We start from the raw sequence: 20,829 nt of genomic DNA on the forward strand, positions 1-20,829 counted from the left end.
TAATAATATTAATAAAACAAATACTATAATAAATTGATATTGATGAATGATTATAATAATTATTGTAATCTTGCATAATAAAATTGATATTGTGAATAGTTAAAATCAAGACTCATAAATGAATAGCTAACATTTGATCTGGGATTCTTCTTCATTCCTCCCCTCTTTACTCTTTTAAAGGTTCTTCTACAGTTAGAAGAAGCCCTAGAAAATAGTTTGACTTATGGTATGGAACAAACTCTATTATGAGTTTGAAGCATCTAGGCGTGTATTTGAAGCGTCTTGGTGAGTTTTTAAAATACATAGTTATATGCATCATCCGCATGAGAGAAAATTAATTCACGCTGGTGAAATTCCTATAAGTATAATTACTTATGGACGAAATTGGACAATGTGAACTCTTTGTAAGGTTTAATGACATTCAGGAGCATGATGATATTATAATACAATAAAATTGGTGAACCTGTCAGCTTTAACTTATCAAAAAGGTTTTTCGTTTTGCAAATATATTGTTTTATCTTCATGTCTCATTTTCGTGTGTTGTGAAATTTAAATTTAAAATAGGCGATTTTGGATCTGGTGTGCACACCAATAAGGCTTTGAGTTTCATCCCAAAGTTGTTTAGATGCTTCACAATGAAGCAATTGAGTTGCAATGTCAATTAACATAAAATTAATCAACCATCCTAGAATTAATCAATCCTCATAACTATGATTGACTTTTGTTTTTGTGTTATCTACAATCATGAATTGGTCAGGACTTATTATTTTTACCAATATATAGTCATCAAGTTTGCAACCTCTAATAACTAATAATACTAGAGATTTTCATAGTGGATAATTGTCTTTGTACAATTTGACAGAGATTGTAGATAGGAGGTCAATTTTGTGGTTGACAACGTATGACATGATTATTGTGGTTATGGATCAAAATCTCGGATACTAAGATAGAAAAATGTATTGAATCGTTTGATTTGTATTGATCATGTATGTGTTTAAATATAAAAAGTGACATACAAAAAATAAATACAAAAAATAAATACAAAAATTAACATAGAATAAATAGTAACCTATAATTATGTTAATAAAGACAAATATTATCATAAACTGATACTTATTAATGTAATATTACACAATAAATAAAACAATATTGTAAATGGCTAAAATCAAGAGTCATAAGATATTGAATACAATATTTGATTTTGTTTAACTTATTTTACCATTTCATGGTAACATATAGATAATGAATCAACATAACTTTAAAACATAATGTCTATTAATTATACATATTTATAATTAATTAAGTTTTCATAAAAAAAAAGTATTTATCTTAAAGAATATTAAATTCTTCCATTTTTTATTATTTTCTTAAAAATTATTTAAAACAAAAATTATTCACTCACACATGTTGTGATTCATTTTATTAATCTAAAATTAAAGAAATAATTTTAATGAACAAATATATCTAGAGTTAGACTTGTTAATTCGACTCAATCATGATACTAAACCAATATGATTCAAGATCAAAAGGTTTATAAGATCAAAAAAAGAAACCTGTAAGACAATCTATAGAAGAACTAAAATATAACAAAAAATTTATGGTCCAGACTAACTCATAGACCGGTCTTTAAGAATCGATTTCAGATCATGATAAATAAAGTTAAGTCAGTCCAAGTTAAGTAGACTAGCTAGGTTAAGTCCAAGTCAAGCCAAGGTTATTAGGATTTAATCGTGTTTAGTTCAGCTAAACCCACATTAGATAGATTTGAGTTTGATTTGTGTCAAATTGAGTTAAGTTAGGTGCACCTCAACAACCCATAGCGAGTCAAATACATCTCAAACCGAGATAGGTAAACACATTCAAGTCCAATCAAGTCGAATCAAGTTAAGTTGGACCCATGTCAAGCCAAGTCAAGTTAGATCATTAGGAAAAATAAAGTTAGGTTCACGTTGGATCGAGTCAAGTTAAGCTTGCATTGACTTTTGTTGAGTCAAGTCAAGTTAGGTTCATCTTAGGTTGAGTTGGGTTAGATCTTCCTTTGGCTAAAAGAAGTAAGACTCATATAAGATGAGTTAAGTAAGGCATACCTTGGGTAAAGTCAGAATAGAACCACCTTTGGCTAAGTAGAGTTAGACTCATCTCAAGCAAAGTCAAGTCAAACCTACATTGAATTGAGTCTAATAAAGGTCACTTCAAGCCTAGTCAAGTCAGGCTCATAACAAATTTAATAAAGTTTTGTCCATATTAGACTAAGTTGAGTCAAGTCATTATTAGGCCAAATATAGTTGAACTAACATCAAACAAAATTAATTTAGCTCACCTTAGATTAAGTTGAGTCAAACTAACATTTGCTTGAGTCGAGGTTAACTTATCTTTGATCGAATTAAGTCAAATCGACATCAAAATGAGTGAAATCAAGTTGACAAAAATAAATTAAGTTAGATTTACATCTAATCAATTTTAAGTCAAATTCAAATCATATTATATTATTTTAAATTAAAATAATGTCAACCAAATTTAAATCCATACTAAATAATATAAAAGTAGACTGAATTTAAATTAAGTTAAATTGATCTAATCAAACTAAGTTAAGTTAAACTATAACATTCTTGTAAATATTTAAAATTAAATAAAAATGAATTTATAGTTAATGTATAATATTTAAAAATTAATTTATAATTTCAAATATTTAAAATTTAATTAAAATTTTGTAATCCAGGCAAACTTACATTAGCATTGATCCTAACCGATGATTTAAAGAATTTTTCAATACATTCATTTGATTGACTAATAAAAAATTTCTTTAGAAGTGAATCAAATTCACACTTCTATCCATTACGTTCTACCTACCCCTACAGTAAATCATAATTATTTACGGTTGATAACCTCTGGCTCCTGACATGCATAAATCTGAGAAATTTACTTTATAGAAGAAAAAAATATTGAAAGAACTAAGGTTAGTTGAATGAGTAAATATTACTCATAACGATATGATTGATGACTTTTTTTATCAGAATGATTAATGAATATAACAAATTAATATCTCAAAAAAATACCAATATCATGAAATATTACAAATACTCAAAGTAACAGTTGCGATGTGGATTACAATCGATTAAAAGAGGCTTAATACCCAATTTTTTCCCCAGTTTCACTCGAAAATGTCACATTAATCCATCCTTTAAAAAATGTGTCAATTACGTCCTCACTTAATAAAATTTGCATCAATGAAATCCCTTCCGTTTAATCCGTACAAACGGCGTTACTTAATAAGAGAGAAAAATAATTAACGTCGTTTGTACGGATTTAACGAAAGGGATTTCATTGATGCAAATTTTATTAAGTGAGGACGTAATTGACGCATTTTTTAAAGGATGGACTAATTTGACATTTTAGACCGAAATTGAGGATAAAATAGGATATTAAGCCATTAAAAGACAACTAAAGTGTAGTACTATTATAGATATTGTTGAGATTTATTTATATTAAAATTTATAAATTGGAGTTGAAATTGGGAAAGTTACCTGGAAAAAAGCGAAGGTGAAAATAAAAGGAAGAACACTGAATTGAAGAGGTGGGGTTTGAAAGGAGAAAATGGGAAAGTTGGAGACGAAAGTGATTATAGCGATGAAAGGGCACCCAGGAAGCGGGAAAAGCACGTTAGCGGAATCCATAGCCTCATCGCTCGGAATTCCTGTGTTAGACAAGGACGACGTCAAAGACTGCACCCAACCCTTGCTGCTAACCTCACCCGCCTCACTCCTCAACGACCTCTCATACGACGTCATCTACCAGATTGCCTCCACGCAGCTCCGCCTCGGCCTCAGCGTCCTCCTCGACTCCCCGCTCTCCCGCCGCGCCCACCTCGACCGCCTCCGCCGCCTTGCCAACGACCTCTCCGCCCGCCTCCTCATCATCGAGTGCCGCCCAGCCGACCACAGCGAGTGGCGCCGGAGACTGGAGGCGCGAGGCGGCGGCGCGGGCGGACACAAGCCGGCGACGTGGGAGGAGCTGGAGAAGCTTCTGGAAGGGTACGGAGGGTGCTCGGAGTACGACGTTGGTGACGTGGCGAGGCTAGCCGTGGATACAACCGCAAATGTCCCTTTCGAAGAGATCTGCTCCACTGCGTTGGAGTTTATCTTCACTCATGCTGCTAAGCCACTTGAGATCTAGCCACGTGGCTTTCCAATATCATTCTCATATTAATTTCTTCAATCCTTACTATAGGAGAAACAGCATTGTAAATTATTGTAATAACTCTTCCGATTGCACTTGATAGCATTATAAATGTTTTTTTTTTTGTAAAAAAAATGAAATATTTTAAAATTTGTCACCAAAATAAAAGGACGTGTTATATATTTTACTAAATGTTATTGGATATGATAAGATGGATAAATATTAATAAAAAGTTCAACGAAATCGATAATTCACTCGATAATAAACTCATATTATCGTGCTTTAAATTATATAAGTTATGAGTAAACTTGTATTGAAAATACTACTTTTAATTAAAAAAATTGAAAATAAAAGCCTTCGTATATTTTTTTCTTCTCATACATTCCTCTTGTCTATTTTTAGTCATTAAAAATTTTCAACTCACTTTATTCCAACAATTTACAAGTATAGTGTTCAATGATCAAAATGAAGTCTCTAAAGGTGAAGAAAACCATGATAATAACAATACCAGATAAATTAAAACATTTATTAAAAATTGAATGTGATATAACATTACATGTTTTTTTATATATTTAGGTTAATTTACTTTCAAATTTACGCATCTAAATCATGTTTAAAATTAATTACTGAAAAGTTTAAGTCGTACATCATGATTACGACTTCGTCTTGTTTTGAAATGTATGCATAATTTCTTAATAATATTAAATTCGTTTTTGGGTTTGGCAACTTCAATAAAATTAAATTTAATTCATTACTATTATTAAACAAAGTCTAATATATAATTGGTAACTTTAATTTTAGATAAAATCGTATATATAGTTAGTAACTTCAATCTTAAATAAAATCGTATTTCAGTTCGATTTTACTAAAGTCATAAATATGGTTGACAGATAGTAAATGAATTACATCAAAATCAAAATCATTTTTTCAATTATAATAAATAAAATAAATGATTTAAAGTATAAAAAAATTAAAAAAACGTACTCAAATACGACTTCAATACAAAAATAATAATAATAAAGAAGTTATACTTGAGACATACTACTTCAAGTTTTTTTATTTTTTATTTTATTTTACTTAAACAAATTTGTATTTTAATAATTTTTATTAAATATAAAAATAATATATTTTTTAAAAATATTATTTTTTACATATATATAATAAATAAGAATATGTATAAAATTTAATAATCAAATTTTAAAAAAATGAAATATGAAATATTTACATAAAATGTTTAGGGAAAATACCGTAAAAAGGTTTTATTTTTAATTTATTAATCAAATTATAAAAAATAATCTCAAAATAATAAAAAAAACTATACAAAACTTTAAAATGTTTAAATTCTTTCTATTCAAATTATTAAAAAAAATTAAAATACTAAAGATTACTCAAAAATTTAAATTAATAAGAAAAATGTCTCCAAATTTAAATATATAATTATATAACACTTTGAAAAAGACATAAAAGAACTAAAAGTTAATTAATCAAATTAAAAAGTAATTTAAATAAAAATATATTTATATAAAAAATTTAGAATAACAATTTTTTATATAAAATAAAGTAAATAAATTTATAATATAAAAGAATTGAAAAGTTTGAAATCCCAGTTCTCGAGTACAGTTATCATACTTGAGACATGCGATTTAACTTTTTTTTTTAAATTTTTTTACGTTTAAATTATTTATTTTATTTAATATAATTGATGAAGTTGTCAAAATAATTATATAATTTTGATTAATTCATGAATTATGCTAACAGAAGTCGTGAACAATATTTACTATTACGTATGACCCTATGTAATATTGAAGTTGCTAATCATATATATAATTTTACACTCACTGATTATTAATTAAATTTAAGGGTTAACTATATTTTTAGTCCCTAAACTATTGGTCGTTTCTGGTTTTAGTCCCTCTTTCAAAATAAGGTATAATTTGATCCTTATTCTTTTCGAAACTTTGGTTTTAGTCCTCTAAAACTAACACCGTTAAAAATTAGCTGACGTGGCTAACCATAGACTGACACACTATTTTTTTCAAGTGTTTCTCACTGTTTCTCCCCTTCTCTCTCTTCCTTCTATCTTCCACCCAACTTCATCTTTCACAGCATCTCCGATCACATCTCTAACGTAACCAGCATCTCCGGCCCACCTAAAGTAAAGTTGCGGCCTTGATTTGGTGATGAGACAGCTGTTAGAACATAGCATAGGAGAAAATAAAAAAATGTGGTTCTCATTTTTCAACTGCTACAACTTAACCCTCCATCAATCTCATATCATTTCGTTTCAATCTTATGAAAATGACGAGGAAGATGAGAAGGAGCACGCCATGCGGCGTTAGGGTTGGTAATTCTAATTGTAATTCTAACCTCATTCCATTCGCAATTTTGTTCCCATTTCGATGAAAACTATGCTCCCTCACTTCTCACTATACAAATTCACTTTATAAATCACAATCTACCAATCTTCTCTCAATTCATGGCTCCCAACCCAATGAAGATGAACACCAAGCAATATGCGAATTCGAGTACGAGTAGCATAGCAGCGTCAGCAACAACTTCGTCCCAGGAGATTCTGGTCCGCGAAACGCTGCGTATCAGCGCCAATTTGGCCTCCACCCCTCTCCTCCAAACGCCTTCCTCCCTCACCATGATCTGCTGCGAGGAAATTGATGGTCGTCGATGGAAGTACGTCGCCGAGACCGATGCCTCCGGTCATTTCAAGAAGAATTCCTTTCGCCCTCTCTCCCTGCAATCTCCCCAGGCCCCTCTTGACGTATCTTCTTTTCTCTTTTCTCTTTTCACTCTATCATAAAAGAAAGCTGGTTATGTTACAGATGTGACCAGGGATGCTGTGAAAGATGAAGTTGGGTGGAAGATGGAAGGAAGAGAGAGAAAGGGAGAAAATGTGAGAGACACTTGAAAAAAAAAATCGTGTGTCAGTCTACCGTTAGCCACGTCAGCTAATTTTTAACGGTGTTAGTTTTAGAGGACTAAAACCAAAGTTTCGAAAAGAATGAGGATCAAATTGTACTTTATTTTGAAAGAGGGACTAAAATCAGAAACGACCAATAGTTTAGGGACTAAAAACATATTTAACCCTAAATTTAATTTCGTTATGTCACAAACTTAAGAACAATTTTAATATTATTAAGAAATTATATAATATTTTACAGCTTTCTTATAATAAAATTTTCATCACGATATATAATTTAATTTTTTCAATAATTAATTTAAAATGTAATTCAAATTTCTAGATTTGAAAATAAATTAATCCATATATATAAAAAAATCTCATTTACAACATAACTAATAAAAAAAAGGTTATAATAAATATAAAGATTGTATTGTATAAAGAAAATGCTGATATATATATATATATATATATATATATATATATATATATATATATATATTCACTCTATAAAAGAATTATAAAAAATAAATTGCTTATAGTAACTTGTTAAAGTAAACTTCTCTAAAAAAAATGGTATTAATTTCAAATGATGCGATTTATGGTTGTTAAGAAAGTAACATCATAGTCACTTCCAACCATCTAAAATCTAAGATGTAACGTTGGATCTAGTCAAAAACATATATGTCTAACACGCTTTCATATTTCTAAGATAAGAAATGATTCTATATTGTAAAAAAATACGGTAATATGAATACGAAAGCAGGAGAATCTGATGCACCCAAATTCAAACGATTCTGTCTGCACACAATTCGATGTGCTCCTTCTGCATTGACAATCAGAAGCAAACATTCTTTTTAAAATTTTTGTTAACATGTTCAGTCTACATGGTGCAGCACTAAAGTGGGACCACTGTTCCAAATATTATTAATAATAATAATAGTAAAGTTAAATATGTGTAGTCTGAAAATTATAAATTTGGAAGTGAAATCATAATTTATTTCTATTTTCAATTTTCATATACTTTTAATTTTAAAATTTTAAGAAAATAAATATAATTTTTTAATCCAATAATACTGGATTTCAAGTTAACAATTAAATTAAAAGGTGTCAAATAATTTGAATAACTAAAATGTTTATATGAAATAGCGAAATTTGATATAATTTTATTAGAATTATTATATTTATTTATTTTTAAAATTTAAATATCAAACTATATAAAAATTTAAGAATTTATATCAAAATTTACAAAATAAAAAATATTTTTAATCCTATATATATATATATATATATATATATATATATATATATATATATATATATATATATATATATAAGAAAAAACTTCAGCACTTTGGTATCAGTAACTTAATTTGGTATGAATAACAAATTTTACTTGCCTTTTCTTAGAACACTTTCCTTCCTATTTTTGCCACTACAATATTAAAATATTCTGTTGCATCTGTAATTTTGTTTCTATAAACACTCGAATATATACATACAGAGAAAGAGCATCATTCACAGAAAAGAGGAAAAGAAAGATAAATGCTGTTAATGTTCTTCCTAATCCTTTGGGTTGTACAACTTAAAACTGAAACTGCTGGAACAACTATCATATTTTTTTTATATTATTAGAAAGAATAAATTTAATTATGACTAAACGTATATGCACTTTTTAAGATGATTTTTTCCCTTAATTGTTGAGGGAAAGTCTTATTAGTATTTATTTTTCACTTATAATCTTATTTAATAATCCTATGAACTAAAACAGCAATGAAATATAAATTTTGTCGTTTTTCGAATGAACAAAGGCTGCAAGAGGAAAAGCTGCTGTGCTCAATTTTTGTGCTTAAATAAATTCCCTAACCACTTTTTCCTTTTCAAATCACATGTTTTACATATGCATTTTAAATTATATTGATAAAATACTGTAACAATACTCGGTAATATTTATTTATAGCATTAAGAAAAGAAAAAGATTAAAAAAAATAGAAAGACAGAACAATCAACCTTGGTGGTTCCAGTTTTCTTTCACTTTGAGAAAAACAGGGATTCCCGGTTACCGAGCATCATCTCTCTGTTATTTTCCCTATCTTCTCTTTCCATTTATTGGTCAACCTTTGGTTCATTTGTTCACTTTTTCTTTCCCTTCCAAGTCTTCCCTTCTTAGGTTCAAGGGACTTTCAGACCCTTCACTATTCTTCATGTCAAACTAGCCATGTTCTTCAGTTTTTCTTTTTTTTCTTCTTTGCAGCGTTTTGAAGCCTCTTCCAAGTGTCTCTTGCTCAAGGTTTTTGATTCTGGTTCATTCTCTCTAGCTGCTTTTGAGTTCGTCTTCACTCTTAACTCTAAGGGTCACACTCTGTAGTATATATCCTTCTTTGCCTCTGGATATCTCTTTCCGTACAAGTTAACTGATAAAAGTACAAACTTTATTGTCTCATGCCTCAATTTCTTTGATGGGTCGTTCCCAGATGAAAAATTCATCTCAATTTATGCTTTCCAGCAATCTGAGTTTTGTTGCTTGACTTGCAAGTGACTTTGGTGCTGCGGTTGGGGAAACAGTGCCTTTGTGGAACTTTGCTTATTTGAGCTTGGTTTGTTTAGCTGTATAATTTGTTGTCTAGCTTTGCAGTTGAGATGGGTACTTGAAGGGGTCTGATTTCTTCTTCTGGTTCTAAATTAAGTCAACCAGTTGTTTGACTCAATTGGAACCTATGGTATTTGGGGTCATGGATAACTCAAATGATTCATCATCATCCTTGAGTTTTGTATCATCTCACCTCTCACATGGTTTTAGTAATCACAACGCGTCTTCCTCTACCAGCAATGAGCATGTGGCAAATATTGAAATTTTGACTCTGAGTAAGCTCAGTGGAGGCCTTGAGAAGTTACTGATTGATGCTGAATATGATTATAGTGATGCTGAGATTCTCGTTGAAGACATGTGTGTGGGTGTTCATCGCTGTATATTGGCCTCGCGTAGTCCTTTTTTTCATGAGCTTTTTAAAAAAGGAACGGGTGGATCAGGGAAGGAAGGAAAACCAAGGTATCTCATGTCAGAATTGGTGCCTTATGGCACAGTTGGATATGAATCTTTCCAAGTTTTCTTGTACTATTTGTACACTGGAAAGCTAAAAGCTTCGCCAACAGAAGTGACAACATGTGTTGATGAAACATGTATCCATGATGCATGTCGCCCTGCTATCAATTATGCATTGGAGCTGATGTATGCTTCTACCACTTTTCAGATGAAAGAGCTAGTTTTACTTTTTCAGGTATGTTGTGTTTTAGGCTGAGTATTTCCTCATTTCTTGTTATTTTTCCTTTTCATTGCTAATTTTTCCACAAAAGAGATTAAATGTGACAAATTTGAAGCAATTTCACTGATCATTCTTGGCTGAAAAACTCAACCACCCCCTGTTAATACTACCAGAAAAAGTACTCCCAAAGTTCACCTATTACCTAAGACAAACAGCATATAAACATTATAGTTTTTGCAGGTTTTGGAAACTGTTTCGAAATTTACATGCTTATCTTTAGGAATGTGTTCAAACACTTTATCTATTTTCCTAGCAAACATATTCTGAAACAGATGTACTCCTAGCCTGCATGCAAGAACACATGCATACTTTTGGCTCCTGCTATATAATGTGAATGTCTCTTCACTGATGCAGCGGCATCTGCTAAACTTTGTTGAGAAGGCTCTTGTGGAAGATGTGATTCCTATTCTTTTGGCTGCTTTCAACTGCCAAATAGACCAGCTTCTCTCTCGGTGCATTCACAGAGTTGCAAGGTCTGACTTTGACATCATATCTTTGGAAAAAGAGCTCCCTTATGAAGTTGTGGCTGAAATCAAATCGTGCCGTCTCTCATCTCAGCCAGAATCGGCAGCTGATACAATGGAAGTGGAGCCTTTGAGTGAAAAGAGTATCAGCAGAATCCATAAATCATTGGACTCTGATGATGTTGAGCTTCTGAAGCTTCTTCTAAATGAGTCTAGAGTCACTCTAGATGATGCACATGCGCTGCACTATGCCTGTGCCTACAGTGATTCTAAGGTTATTCAAGAAGTTCTTGGTCTAGGTATGGCTGATATTCTTCGGAGAAATTCCCGAGGATACACGGTTCTTCATGTGGCTGCAAGGCGAAAGGATCCATCCATTTTGGTGGCACTGCTGAATAAAGGGGCATGTGCAACAGATACCACTCCAGATGGTCAAACTGCTCTTTCAATTTGTCAGAGGTTGACAAGACGCAAGGATTATCATGAGAAAACAGTGCAGGGTAAGGAATCTAACAAGGATAGACTCTGTGTTGATCTCCTGGAGAGGGAGATGAGAAGAAGTTCTATGACTGTGAGTATGTCTGTATCATCACAGTTAACAGCTGATGATTTGCACATGAGACTGGATTACCTTGAAGATAGAGGTATGGCTTTCACTTGTCTCTGTCACTTTGTTTCCATGAATATTGGGTCTGAGTTAGAAATTTGAAAGGGTAAAAATCAGAAATTTATTATCTTTTCTTCAGACAAATATTTATACAAAAGCACGGAGTTATAGATTATAAAATTAAATATGTTTTTAGTTAATAAATTTTAAAGCAAAATTAAAATTCGTATCTAGTTGAATCTTTAATATATTTTGTTCTTTAAATTTTAAAAATAATAGATATAATCTTTTTTAAGTTAATTTTTTTGTGTCTTAAACGAGGCTAGCATTTGAATTGTTTAAATAATTTGATATGTGTTTACTTCAATGTCGGATAAGAAACAAACCTATTTGACACATTAAATTTTTTTTAATATAATTAGGTTAAAAAAATTATATTATTCATTTTTAAAGTTTGAATATTAAAATGTATAAAGCTTTTGATATGGACTCTAGATCTTAATACAAAGTTACACATAAATAAGGAAATGAAGACCTTGAATAAAGATAGGTTATAATATGAGTTTGATACTTTATTAAAAGGTAAACTGGTTTCACCCACGTACTTATAGTTTATAGTCTATGTAAGACTTTCAATAATAATAATAATAAGTTGTCATTTTACTTTAGGTCCATGCATGCATCAGAATCACAGTGAAACAGTATTTGCACGATGCTTTTCAATTTGGAGGCATTTGAACATGAAATTAACATGTTCCATATGTTGCAGTGTTATTTGCTCGGTTGTTGTTTCCTGCTGAGGCTAGGGTAGCCATTGAGAATGCTGAGGCAGATTCTTCATCACTGTACGCAAACGAATCAGCATTGAAGGGCACATATGGAAATATAAAAGAAGTTGATCTAAATGAATCTCCCTCTGCTCGAGCCAGAAAACTTCAGTTAAGACTGCATGCCCTTATGAAAACAGGTATGTCCTAACACAATTTTGAAATGGCTTCCTATAATGATTATGCATGATAGTGAAATACGAACAACACTTGTCAATTAATACCAAATCAAGCTTGCATGGCCTTGTAGTATAAAAACCAGTTCATACCTTGTAGTGCTTCTGATATGTGACAAAATAAGTTGTTCTGCAGAATGCCTTTTTCTTTTGTTCTTATGATAAAGTTCGATGTGCAATTGTGGTACTTCATGAGTAACACAGAAGGAAATGAAATCAATGCAACTAACACAGAATTTTGTACAGTTGAGAATGGTAGGCGCTTCTTTCCTCATTGTTCAGAAGTGCTTGATAAGTTTCTGGAAGATGATATGCCAGATGTGTTCTTCCTAGAGAAAGGCAGTGAAGAAGAGCAGAGAATGAAGAAAGCACGATTCATGGAACTTAAAGATGATGTGCAGAAAGCATTTCACAAAGATATGGCTGAAAATAACCATTCAGCATTTTCATCTTCAGTGTCCTCTTCGTCATCTTCTACTCGGAGGGAAGGTCTTAACCACAGAGTGAGGAGAAAATGAACTCCATCTTCTGCTACTGCAACTTCCAAGTATAAGAAGAAGCTTTGGAATATTCAGTAAATAAGATGTTGTGTTAAATTAGAGTGTTTTGGTAAAGGAACAAGCACATTTTTTCTAGCTTCATTTTTGTTTCTTGCACTTGTTTGACCAAATGAAGAAAAAAGGAAGAACTACTGGCTTGTAGTATATTTTTTATCCTTTTCCAAGAAGCTTAAGTACTTGTAAAATCTTACATTGATATCTCAATCAACATCCTAGATTCGACCACATTATGACATGTATAAATAGAAATAATTATTTGCAACTTATATACAAAACTGTTTATTTGATGTCATTTTTTATTGATTACCTTTGTTAGTTGTAGGATTGATTACTATTTTGAAACTTTTTATTTCTTTTTATAAGAATTTCTTAATTATTTTTCACCAAAACATATTTAATTATTTCACAGATTGTTAATGTTATGAGTTTTCTCCTTCTCGTGAAAAGTGAAGAGGTTAATTTTATGTTAGTGCTATTATTCCCACCACAAATTAAATATCTAGAGATATTTTTGAATAAAAAAATACTACAATTACAAATAAATTTAATGTTAGTAATTAAGTTATTCATTTTTAATTAATATGAATTAAACATTCTTGTCCTATGGAGAGAAAACTCTTACAATTTTATTTACTAAAAGCATATATATAAAGACAAGGTAATGGATTTTTCTTAAAAATGATTATTTTTACAATGATGTATACCATGAAAAGAGAAATCTAATATCACATGTCCAATTGGATTTTTCTTTCTTCTTCTTGTCAAGAACACGTGAGAAGAGATTATGTTATGATTGTTGTTAGAGACATTTAAACTAATTATGTATTAAAGGATTCCAGCAAAACTCACAGTGGATGTCACAAGATTTTTTTCAAAAATCTCCCCTTATTTTAATCATCTGGGTCAAAGGATCTAAATTTCAAAAGGCCCAACACTTTCTCCATTTTTATTATATTATGGTACCAGTTTCCTTTAAAAAAAATTGAGTTACTCTTTTTCAGATAGATTGATATAGAATATAAAAACTATTGCATTCTAAAATAATTTTTCTAAATAAAAGGCTCAATTTTTTTAATTCCTTTTATGCTAAAAGGAATGTCCTTTCAATATTCATATTGCTACAGGTATAAAGAAAATAATTATGGAAAATGGAAGTGCATCCATCCACTATGACAGCAGCGTGGTGTAAGAGAAACATTTTTTCCTTATGGAGGTGAATTTAGTAATAATGAAGATACAGGTAGAAAAATCATGAAGTTGTTGGCTGAAAGTCCAACATAGCCTAATTGGTAGAAAGCCCAAAAAAAGTGTCCCATAATAGAATTGATGAGAGGGTTACTCCCTACACCACCCTACATTGCTCTCTGCACCACCACATTTTTTAAAAATTTTAAAACTATCCTTTACATTTAAAAAAATCCTACGCTCTTACTTCTTTTCTTCAACGAATTTCGATATTTATTGAAGGAAAATTTCTTCAACAAATTTTGATATCCGTTGAAGGATTTTTCAAGTCTTCAATAAATTTCGAAATCCGTTAAAGGTATTTTTGGTATGTAGTGGTGTAAGAAGCAATGTGGAGTGGTTAAGGGAATAACCCTCGATTGATGATCTAGCACTTCAAATATTTCATGAAACATCTCTTTTTATACTGAAAAGATCTGAAATGTAAAATGTACATTCTAAAGTACCCTTTTTAGAATGAAAAAAAAAAAGATGTTGACTAAATTTTTTTAAAACTATCTTCTGTAAGAATTTTTATTGCATATAATAAAGTAAAATTATATCTTGAGAAAAGTAGTTGTGGTTTCTATTCAAAAACTATGTTTTAATCTCTTCATCAATGTATTTTCAAAATTTTATGGTATTTACAGTTTTGATCATATTATATAAGATAGATTATATAAAATGGTATTAAAAGAAAGTGATTTTTGTCTGTGGAGAGGAAAGCAGGAGAGAGACCATAAGAAGAGGAGCATGATTTCTTCCTCCTTTCCTAACATTACTTTGGTGAGTTTTCAAGATCAATAATCATGCATTTCTCTGTACTGAAATACACTATACAAAGAAACAAAAAACCAGAAACCTTTAGGAAAACAAATTCATCAAAACTCAAATATGAGCCTAATCATATAGGACTGATAACTCTTTATCCAAAATCTTAAAGCAATGGATTAATGGATCTTTCAGTGCTCTACTTTCTCATTTTTATCCAGTGTAGGACTTGTAGTCACACTTGAATTCTTAACAATATCGATGAGAGAGACAACACACAACACTAATGAGTAGTGAATAAACTTATATAAAATATCATATCATCATTTTATCCCAAAACCTTTGAGTAATGGTTTATGGATCTTTCTACTTGTTAGTTATCTTAACATGTGTGTATAAAAATAACTCAGAGAACTTTGAAGAATGGTTTCTAATATTTATGATAAGGAATTGATTAAATAATGAATGGATTGCAACTGTTGTAGAAGACATCTAGGTAACTTCAGATGTATACAATTCTAACTAGGTAATCACAAATTGTAACAGCTATTTATTTTCTCTTAACCATTTTGGTGAAGTTCTAAGGGCCTAGAAGTGAAAGACCATAGGCAGCAGGAAGTGACAAGAGCTTCTTGACTTTTCCTACATAAGCCCTTTTTGTGAAGTTATTATAGTCATTGGCTTCAATAGAATCTAATATTTGCCTATATAACAACAGTGATGCCCACACTGGCCACCTGCTAGCAGAGTTTAGCTCTGCAACTCCTTTCTCTGCCTCATCAAAAAACATCCTTGCTCTCTTTATCTGTCCCTTCATGAATTTCCTCCATTTATCTGTAACTTTACCCCGGAAAATGTCATCATCTGAAAGCCCAGCTTTTGCCAATTCATCTTGTGGAAGATATACTCTTCCTCTTCTGGCACTGCAATCATAAAAAACTACACCAAATTAGACAACATGATTGCAATGCTATGGACAACTAAAACTAGAGTCTAACATAAATAGTGTAAAAGCTTTTCCATTGTTAACCATCAGATTTCCGCAAGATCATGCAACAAAATTCTACACTATTGGTGCATATATATTTAAACATTGTCTGGCATAGGCCTAGTTTATATTGCGTTTTAGTTATGTTACTATTTGTTTTTCATTTCTTGGCAAGTTATGGTGAGATACCCTTAAGTGAAAAAGATGTTAAATGTCATTTCTTTTTTGTGTTTTGTTTAATTGGATGGCGTTGAAGTGTTCAAAGAAACTTACTCTTCTCCCACGTCTCTGAGAATGTTGGTGAGTTGATTTGCAATGCCTAGAGCCAATGCAGCATTATAAATGCACTCTGTTGAAGCCTTTGAATCCGGTGCTATCCCCATTACTGGCACACTCATAAGGCCTACTGTTCCAGCAACATAGTAGCAGTAAAGGTACAGTTCATCAAAGTTTTCGTATCTTGACTTCTTAAGGTCCATCCTCATTCCTTGAATCATGTCCTTAAAGGGCTGTTTCAAAGAACAATTCGATTTCATTAGAATCCGTTTCAGCACACAAGTTTCACAATTTTGTTTCATCAGAATCAATGACTCTCCTCTACTTCATTTCATCTGGGTATTCTTAAGTAATAAAGGTTTGCATCAAAGGCCAACATAAATTACAAAAATAAAACTCAAATTTTCAGTAAGGAATAACACAAAAAGTAGCATGTAAGTATAGTCCAAAAGGGGTGTAAAGCTCAAACTTTGATTTAACATTTAAAGTACCTGAATATCAACTGGGTACTTTGAGACAGTATGTGAGAGAGCAGCATCATACATATCATAGGGTCGACCTTCAAAAACATCAGTTAATCGTTGCTCCCACCTGTCCAAGGCACCAGGGGTGATGTGTGAAGAGTTTGGTCCATCAACCAGTTCATCAGTTCTTCTGCACCAAACTGCAAAGGACAATGAGATTGTCAAATCCAAAACAAATCTCAGTGGAGAACCTGAAAGTAGCAGTAAGAAATGTAATGTAATCTGATTACAGATACCATAAATTGCCCAAATCGCTTTTCGTCGCTCTGCAGTCATCAATTGTGTGCCTAAAAAGTTTACATTTTGAAGACAATTGGTTAGGACAATGAACAGATAATGATTCTAAACCATGTAACGTAACAGTTTCTTAGAAAAGGGGAAAAAAAGAAACAAGTACTACCTAAGTAAAATGTCTTGGCATACTCGGCACAGACTTCACCACACCGATTATAAGCCACATTCAACAGATCCCCATTGGTGAAATCAGCTCCAACATCTTTGTCCAAATCTAAACCAATGTTTGTACCCCTTTTGTTCTCTTTCACAAGAGCTGCTTGCTTCAGCACGACATCATAGACCCTCTCCTCTGAGGATCTTGAAGTGTCAGCTGCCACTGCACTGGAAAAAGCAGAAACCCCACTGGCAAAGCTGACTCCTGAGAACCTTCTTTGGTTTCTTTCACCACTGCTACTCCTGCCTGCAAAGCTCACCAAGGAGTTGATGTTCTCTTTGGGCCAACAACTCACCCAAACAAGAACACCAGACATCTCAAGAACAGCGAAACTTTCTTCCTTCCACTACTTCAGGTGCAGCTTCACAAGTAGTGAAGGATGAAAATGAAGAAACCTTTGAGAATAATGCAGTTTGGTTTGAGAATAAGGTTGTTTGTTTTCTGAGGTTGTAACTAAATTCAGAAACTGAACAAGGATATATAGAAAAGAGATTGTGATTGTAATGAAACCCGTAGCCTACACATGTCAAAATGTATGGACAGTGGCCTTGTAATCCTCAATGTGATCAACTTGAGATCATCTTCTTTGTCTTTTACTCCAACGCTCTCTTCTCTCTCAGTCTCTTTATTTTTAAGCCACAATTTTATTTTCTTTTTGTATTTTTTAATAATAACCAACAAAAGGGTTGCCAAGCATTTTCTGTATTATAAAAATAAAAACACCGAAAAAATTATTGTTTTGAAAATTCTGAGTTCTAAATAATATTTTTTAAATTTTTTACACCACTCATTTCTTTCCTCGCTTATTCCAAGTATTCATAGATTTCGTGTTTACGTGTGGTCCTATGTTTTGGTTTGCTTGCGTTGTATTTACAAAATTTATTCAGAGTCGCAAATTTTCTGTACACATTCAAATTATCTCTTCACACACATTTTGTATTAAAATTTTAAAACATTACACTTTTATCATTTAATTTTTCATTGATCTGTTAAATATGTAATGAAATATAATAAAACGTAATTAAGAAAAACAAAGCGATATTTGTTTAAAACGATTTTTGTGAAATGACATCGTTTTCACTACATTTTTTTTTCTTTTCGTGACGCTTTAACATGTTGAAATATGTTAAATTGAACAAAAAATGAAGGTAGCATATATAAAAAAATAACTAATAAACTCATAAAATAATAATAGTTTAATACATATTGTTAAAATATGTTAAATTGAAAAAAATAAATGAAGGTAACATATAAAAAAATTACTAATAAACTCATAAAATAGTAATAGTTTAACGATAAAATATGTAGCTAAACTAATTTTATTTTTTATAAATTATTTTCGATAATAGGGAAAAAATATGTTACAATAAAACCAACAAAATTTACTTTTTTTTCTTAAGAATATAGAAAAGAGATCCAAATGAATTCAACATTAAAAAGATTTGATAGATACATCAGATATTGTCTTAGTGCATATTTGGTTTCTCACCTTAAGTCCGGACAAACATAAATATGTGATTTATATTTAACTTCAAATAATAATAATTTCATGAATTTGAAGCTAAACTTGTATTTAGTTTTTCGATTTAATAATAAAATTGACGCAAAAGGTTGGTGTTGTGTTTATGAGTTCAGGTAAGATATTTTTAAAATACTTTTCTTATAACAAATATTTAAGTAAAATTGTACATATATAATTAATATCAAAGTCGTAAAATTAATAGCAGTTTGGTTTAGTAAGAAATCAAAATAAAATTTGCTCTTTCGTTGATGTATATAGAAATATATCATATACCAAATTCTAGTTTATTTTGCTAGTAAAGGACTTAATTATCATATCTGTTTCCTGCGATTTTTTATACTTTTGAAATTTTTTTGCATCTTCAACTACGTTTTGATACTTAAATTCAATTTTTACATAGAAAAAAACAATCAATGACAAATTTCGAAACACATTAAGAGCACTTCGTTCTTATACAAAATGATTCTATAAAATTATAAATATTTTCTGACAAAAATTAGATATAATCAGTAAGAGCTAGCATGATGCTACTCTTTCCTACCACAACCTCGATGCCAATTAAGATGTATGGAAGATTCGGAGAAGGAATATGACAAGTTTGGAAGTTGTCCCACGGATAATTACTCATTCATTACAACTTTAATTAAAAATATTAGTCTTTCTTGATGAATGAGTTATGTAATAAAAGGTGATTATTATTAGATTAATAACAAGTTTGGTTTCAGATTTTCTACTTTAATTAGTGATTTAAGTGTCAGAATGTGTTTAACAAGTATTTAAGCCGTCAATTTAAGAGAGATTTCAGTCTCACATATACGAAAATGTCTGTTATGTTATCGTTAACATAAGTAAAATTCTAATAATTGAAAGAGTACGATGCTGAACTCATTCAAGCTGTTCATTGCATCATATGAAAAATCAAATCCCATGTCGGCAATTTTAAGGTTTATTTTTTTCGGGTTTCTCAAGTGAGTAGGTATAGTGTTCTCGGAGAAGGTTTGGTTTGATACATACGTTTTCTTAATTTTTTTTTCCAAGTTATTAATTATAGGAAAGTATTTTTAAGCATTTATGAGGTATGGAGTTCAGCGTAAGGTTGGTGTGACTTTAAAGGTGGAAGTGAAGGATATGCTTTCATGAACTTTTGGAATCTGGAAAGTAGCTTGATTGGCATTTTGTTTGGATATTGATGCATGTGGTGGTCATGTGGGCAACTAGGTATACGTAGCTATGCGATCAGCAAATGACCACGATAACCATTCATAGTCAAATAATGCTGCATCAACTCTTATCATCATCAAACAATAATAATAATACCTAAACTTAGTCTTTCATTCATGTTATTAGTTGAAACGTCGACTAGAAATAAAATCAAATTATAATATATAAGTAAGTACAAATCTTATTATATAAATCGATTTTTTGATATTGAATTAGACTTAAAAACCATTTTCTTAATCTGGTATCAAAGTCAGGTTGAAGCCTATCCTAATCAGATCTATGTGGCATTCTGTTTTACCCATTGTCGGGTCACTATCGGACCACCCTTTAATTCTACTCTCACATTCCATATGTTTATATCTCGACATAAAGAAAGTTGATTTTGATGATTAAATTAAGCTTAAAAATCAATTTTCTAACTTTATTTAAATCATGTTCACATATTCACAGTTCATATATAATACAAACTTTATGTCCATTTTCTAATAAAAGAGAAAACCTCGTATAGTTAAATGCGGTTACAATATCATAGGAAATTAGATTTTACAAAAAGAAAAAATTTACATATATATATATATATATATATATATATTATATTTAGTTATTTGTAGAACGATGTATTAAGATATAAAGTCTAATTTTATAGTTCTATTGTTAGTCATGTTCTCTAGTGTGATTATAAGGTACTTTTGAAAAATACTAAGTTAATTGATACTAACAATTGTCTTTCAATCATACAATTACCAACACTATAAATAAATCGACACCGTAACTCATATTAAAAGATACTTGAGTCTCCCTTAATAAT

General features: G+C 30.8%; 3 protein-coding genes across 3 annotated transcripts; 2 read left to right on the plus strand and 1 right to left on the minus strand.

Annotated features, from left to right (window-relative positions):
• Positions 1–3,356: 3,356 nt before the first annotated feature.
• On the plus strand, positions 3,357–4,271 carry LOC148204654 (uncharacterized). The gene has a single exon (XM_088098054.1). It carries the CDS (start codon positions 3,595–3,597, stop codon positions 4,171–4,173), a length of 579 nt encoding a protein of 192 aa, XP_087954180.1. The 5' UTR covers positions 3,357–3,594; the 3' UTR covers positions 4,174–4,271.
• A 4,875-nt stretch (positions 4,272–9,146) lies between these two features.
• On the plus strand, positions 9,147–13,269 carry LOC124847391 (BTB/POZ domain and ankyrin repeat-containing protein NPR1-like). Its single transcript, XM_047324877.2, has 4 exons — positions 9,147–10,365; positions 10,765–11,518; positions 12,251–12,448; positions 12,731–13,269. Exons 1-4 carry the CDS (start codon positions 9,805–9,807, stop codon positions 13,000–13,002), a joined length of 1,785 nt encoding a protein of 594 aa, XP_047180833.1. The 5' UTR covers positions 9,147–9,804; the 3' UTR covers positions 13,003–13,269.
• Positions 13,270–15,466: 2,197 nt separating this feature from the next.
• LOC124847379 (phytoene synthase 2, chloroplastic-like) lies at positions 15,467–17,737 on the minus strand. The gene is made up of 5 exons (XM_047324863.2): positions 17,228–17,737; positions 17,064–17,114; positions 16,795–16,967; positions 16,301–16,536; positions 15,467–15,962 (listed from the first exon to the last, which is right to left on the minus strand). The coding sequence occupies exons 1-5, from the start codon at positions 17,592–17,594 to the stop codon at positions 15,620–15,622; spliced, it is 1,170 nt and encodes a 389-aa protein (XP_047180819.1). The 5' UTR covers positions 17,595–17,737; the 3' UTR covers positions 15,467–15,619.
• Between the last annotated feature and the right edge of the window lie 3,092 nt (positions 17,738–20,829).

Source organism: Vigna umbellata, chromosome 1 (assembly GCF_029865625.1).
Source record: "Vigna umbellata cultivar VRB3 chromosome 1, Vumbellata_1.0, whole genome shotgun sequence".
NCBI classification, from domain to species: domain Eukaryota; kingdom Viridiplantae; phylum Streptophyta; class Magnoliopsida; order Fabales; family Fabaceae; genus Vigna; species Vigna umbellata.